Source organism: Mus pahari, chromosome 3 (genome assembly GCF_900095145.1).
Source record: "Mus pahari chromosome 3, PAHARI_EIJ_v1.1, whole genome shotgun sequence".
NCBI lineage: Eukaryota > Metazoa > Chordata > Mammalia > Rodentia > Muridae > Mus > Mus pahari.
The window spans coordinates 36,681,246-36,686,319 of NC_034592.1; the positions used below are offsets into that span (position 1 = coordinate 36,681,246).

At 44.9% G+C, this 5,074-nt stretch overlaps 1 protein-coding gene across 2 annotated transcripts in view; it reads left to right on the forward strand.

Annotated features, from left to right (window-relative positions):
• The window catches only part of Lypd6b (LY6/PLAUR domain containing 6B), a 159,945-nt gene extending 155,142 nt beyond the window's left edge, over positions 1-4,803 (forward strand). For both annotated transcript variants that reach the window (XM_021195008.2, XM_029536771.1), the window contains 2 exons: positions 2,328-2,458; positions 3,966-4,803. In XM_021195008.2, coding sequence (XP_021050667.1) covers positions 2,328-2,458; positions 3,966-4,139 — 305 coding nt within the window. In that variant the 3' untranslated portion in view covers positions 4,140-4,803. The remainder of the gene's footprint in view (positions 1-2,327; positions 2,459-3,965) is intronic.
• Positions 4,804-5,074: the final 271 nt, after the last annotated feature.

A 5,074-nucleotide genomic window follows, 5' to 3' on the forward strand; every position in this document is an offset into this window, starting at 1 on the left:
GCACACACACACATACACATACACACACACGCGCACGCACACACGCACACACGCACACACGCGCACACACACGTGCACGTGCGCGCACACACACACACACACACACACACACACACACACGCACTGAGCATACACTTGTATGCATTATGAAGAAAAATGTCTTAAAAGGTGTTTATCAAGTAGGCAGGCACCACAGTGTTGACTAAAGCATTCAAACAAACCCAGAAATGTTTGATGCTTGATGATACCCTAGGAAAGTCATACTTACTGCCTTAAAGCAAAGAAAGGGTTCTGCACTCTACGCTATAGAGATTCAGTGTTGCTTAGGAAGCTCATTCACTCCCCTCACAAACATCTGATTATCCTTGGTAGTTTACTGACACATCTCCGGTGCCTAATCTGGATCCTAATATGCGCTCAGTAAATACTTGCTGAAAGAAGAATACATGCCTTTGACCAGGTAGCCATGGGGAATCTTTTTTCAATAGACATTAAAACAAAGACCTGAATGGGCAAGAGAAGGAAGCCTGAAGGGAAAGTGTGGCCGAAAGGGAAAGCTCAAACGTAAAGGCTTGCAGAGGTGGTAGGTGTGAGAGCCCTTCGGTGAACTCAGAGGCTGACCACCGTGGCACAGCGGGAGATGGAGGAACGAACCGAGAGAGGCCCATGTGCAGAGACCTGCAGAAATTTTGTTTTTCCTGATAGAGTATGGAAGTTAGAATGCACAGTTCAGACTGTGATCTGAAACGTTGCTGTTGGACAGCTGGAGATGAGAGTCCAAGAATACATCAAGTGGGGACTGTCATAGTGTTTGGGTGGAAGATGGCAACTCCCTGCAGGTGGTAGAAATAGAGTTGTGAAGAAACGGAATGTTTCCATACAAAGTTGAAAGTAAACCAGACAGAATAAGCTGCGGGGACTTTGGAACTGGGGGGGAGCTGTAACAAGACTGGGCTGTTCTGATTTTAGGCTGTCAGATGAGATGACCCCCTTTCCTCCAGACTCCAATGTCAGCTACTTTTGTCTAGTTCAAGGATGAACATCCAGGGTGGCAGCCAAGTGTACTGACTAAAAGCACAAATCCTTGACACCTTCCTTGGTTAGCGTTCTACCTTACGCCTCTGCAATTTTCTGCCTGTTTGACTGTGGGCAAGATGGTGGCATACACCTTTAACCCTGGAACATGGGAGGCAGGGCCAGGAGAATCTTTGTGTGAGTTCTAGGTCAGCCTGGTCTTCATAGAGAGCTTCAGACAGCCAGGACTGCATAATGAGATGTTGTCTAAAGCAACATCAAAGAATGTTAATATGGTCTACAGCCTTCCAAAGGTTCATGGTAAGGACCGAATGGATAAACATAGTTAGAGGATAACACAGTACCTCTACAACATGAATGTGTTTGCCATTGTAAATATTACTAAAGTTATCAAAATGCCACTGTATGTATTAATATTTCATTAAAAAATATCCCAATGCTCTTCAAGGATCAAATAAGACTTACTTGTGACAGGATCTCGCCATCTTGGTCTATTTTCTCCCAGTCAGTTGCTATTGGAATCCATGGTGAATTACTTAACAGGCATTTCCATGGTCTTTGACAGCAACAAGGAGACACAGCACTAAAGCAGAATGTACTGTTATGTCAAATGGACCACTTCCTGACAAGAATGCTAAGTCATAAAATGAACGGTTAGAGCAGTGAGAAGAGCTATGTAGAAATGAACTAACTACACAGAGCAGGAAAACAAGGAGACAGGAAGTGAAGAGGCTAGCGAAGGTGGAGTACATTGATAAGGAATAGTCAAACATGCTAGAAGGCCTCAAATCTGAATAAGCCAGGTGAGGAAGATGGGCAAGCTGGTATGCAGCTGGAGACCCTTTTGCATGTAGCCTGTAAGAAGAAAACGTTGAGTAAGGCACCACGTTCCCAGACATGTTGTGTCTTTGTGCTCACAGTTTTGACTTAATTTAGAGTTCCTGAACACGTGCTTCAGAGGAAGAAAGGGCAGGCTGGGGACATAAATACTTGCAATCTTCAGTTTTCAGGCCCAGGGATTGAGGACAACTCTGCACGTTTTTCTCAGCTTCAGCTAATGCCAAAGGAACTGGATCCCCATTTATATTCATTTTCAAAACACATGTGTACTTTGGAAGCTGTTGTCTTGGCAGAAATATCACTCACAAACTCTAGCATTCATTGCTATTAAGTTTCTCACCTCCGAGCCTTAAGATTATTCTGATTTTTACTCTCTTCTGGCATTATGGTCAAGGGGTCTCTTTTGCAACATGGAAAATAAAACTGTTTTTATTCTTGCTAAATTTTCCTAGACACACAGTATTGTTTGACAGTTCATCACTTCACCAGCCATGGAAGAAGTACATCCATCACTAAAAAGTGTGCCTCTAAAAATGAATGTCATTTTGTTGGCTGCCGACACAGCCGAGATTCGGAACACACGGTAAAGATTATGTGTGCTTGGAGTTAACTTTCCCAGGTTTCATGGGGATGGTGGTAGGTTATGTGTCATGGGAGAACCAAGAAGGAGAAGCCATATGTTAGGATTGTTTGTACTCTGACATAAAGGCTCTACTTCAGTGCCAATGAGGAGAGCAGACAGTTGAAGATATAATGGTACTAAGAATGAATGTTAATTTCCAGGCTCCAGAGATAAATTCTGGGCTTCAGAATGTGCATTCATGCTGGAAGCTCAAGAATTACCTATCCTTCGGAGAGTAAGGAGCACTGGAATCTCGATGATGTGTGCTCGGCTCCTAGCCAAAAATCACTACAACCCTGTCCCCGTGTAACCAGAAGGTAGAAAGGAGAAAACAGGCATGGCTTTTGCCACTGAAACTTTGTCTCACTCTGCATCTCTGCTCAGAGAAGAAAGAGTTTAAGAGAATAGGATAAATTTAGATATGTATTCTCATTCTATCATCCCAAACAAAAGTGTACTCTTATATGCAGAGATCCTAAAGTTTGAGGGGAAATGATTTGAAAAATATGTTTCATGAGATTTGGGGATTCAATGTAGCATGTAAGTCCCTGACTCTGACTTAGTGGCTGTTGGCTCTGATCATGCAAGGGCAGCCACGCTGAGGTGAGCTGGTGAGGCTGGACAGGAGCACCCTAAACGAATTGAAATGGAACTTCACACAGAGGTCTTAGGAATCCAGATCTCTAGAAAGTTCCCAAGGTGAGCACAGCGGCTCACTTCTGTAATCCCAGGACTCTAGAGCCTGAGGCAGGAGGATTGTGAGTATGAGGGCAGCTTGGGCTACAATAGCAAGATTTGGAAAGGGAAATAAAAACTTTCCCCTGGGTCAATCTGATGGGCAGCTGGCTGCGTAGTCATTCGTGGCTGTGCTGCTGCTTTTTGCTGCCCCGTTGGCCTGGAAACATGTGTAAGTGGCCAGTTCATGAAGACACGGCTTCAGGCCAGGCATGCATCACTGTTGTGGTCACAGGTTGCTTTCCTTGAAAGTACTCTTCAGAATGGGGACTTTATTTTATTTTATTTCATTTTTTTTAAAGCAACTTATCACTGCCATCATAACAGGACTCAGGTGAGGGCACAGACAATAGCAGGTCACAGTCATCTCCTAACAAGTAATACTAAGAAAGAATCAGCAAATCCAGAAGGTTCCTGACTTTCAGGTCATTGTTTTTGGTTTCATTGTCTTCTACTAAATCTTTTAAGATCTGGCCACTGAGCAGTCTAACTCAGTCTCACTCAGTCTCCCGTCTTTGCCGCAGTTTTGCTTGTGTTTGACACAGATACTTCAAGAGTTAGGGTGAGAACTCTCACGGTAGTCTTCGTTCAGCAGGGGAAGGGTACCCAAAGGCCAGGACAGTGCACAGACTGGACTATCAACTCCAGCGCCTGTCTTTCTTTCGTTTGGGGGGTTTTGTTCCATCTTTCACCCTGCTCCTCACTCCAATTCCTCTTTCCTCCTTGTACCCAGGAGTGCAGGTCTTGCTGTGAAGGGATGATCTGCAATGTAGAGTTGCCCACCAACCACACAAATGCAGTCTTCGCTGTAATGCACGCTCAGAGGACGTCTAGCAGCAGTGTCCCCGGTGTCCCCAGACCCTACCTCCTGGTGCTGGCCTGGCTCTTCATGCTTCCCTTGCTATGATGTTGCCGTTCCCAAGAGAAGCAGAGACCAGCAATGTAAAGCACAGAAACAGTGGGCCAGTGAACTCTGGAGCGAAGGTCCATCTTGCACTTGAGAAAGAAGATGCATTTGACTACAACATAGAAGGCAAAGGTTTGCTTTGCTGAAATGCTCCTGCATGAGGTCAGAGCACTGAGTATGAGGACTTGGTAGGAACCAAGAGGACTACCTAACACCCAGTGTTCTGTTCCAGAGATGCTGCATTTTGTCAGTTCTATAGAAGAGCCAACCAGCATTTTTGACTGCAACAGTAGCTTAATAAGCCCAGGCCCGATTAGGCCTTCACCTGGAAGGACTTTTTTTGACCTCATGGACTCCCTCAGAGGCTGCTGGGTCAGACTCTGGTTTCTGTGGCTAGCTTAGAGCATCTCTGAAATGTAACCCTTCTGCCCATGGGAAAGCCATCTCTACCATGTTAATGTTCTATTACTGTAATAAGTACCATTTGTAAAGATAAATGGTTTGTTTGGGCTCACAGTTTTAGAGATTGCAATATATACTGGTTTGGGGCCTGTGTTAGAGAGTGAGTAGCCACTTATAAATAGAAACTTGAAAAGGGGGAGAAGATGGGCTGGAGAGATGTCTCAGCAGTTAAGGGCAGTGCCTGATCTCCCAGAGGACCCAGGTTTGATTCTCAGCATTCACAGAGCAGCTCACAACTGATAACTCCAGTGCCAGGAGATCCAGTGCTCTCTTCTGGCCTCTGTGAGTACTGCAGACATGTGGTGCACAGAAATACATACAGGTAAAACACCCATATACATAGTTCTTTGTAATAAAGGGAAAGGAAGGAAAAAGAGAAAGAAGCAGGGGTGGGAGAGAGAGAGCATGCACTTAAGATTCTATAGTACCCTTCAAGGTCGTGTTCCCAACGTCCTAAATTCTCCAATGAGACC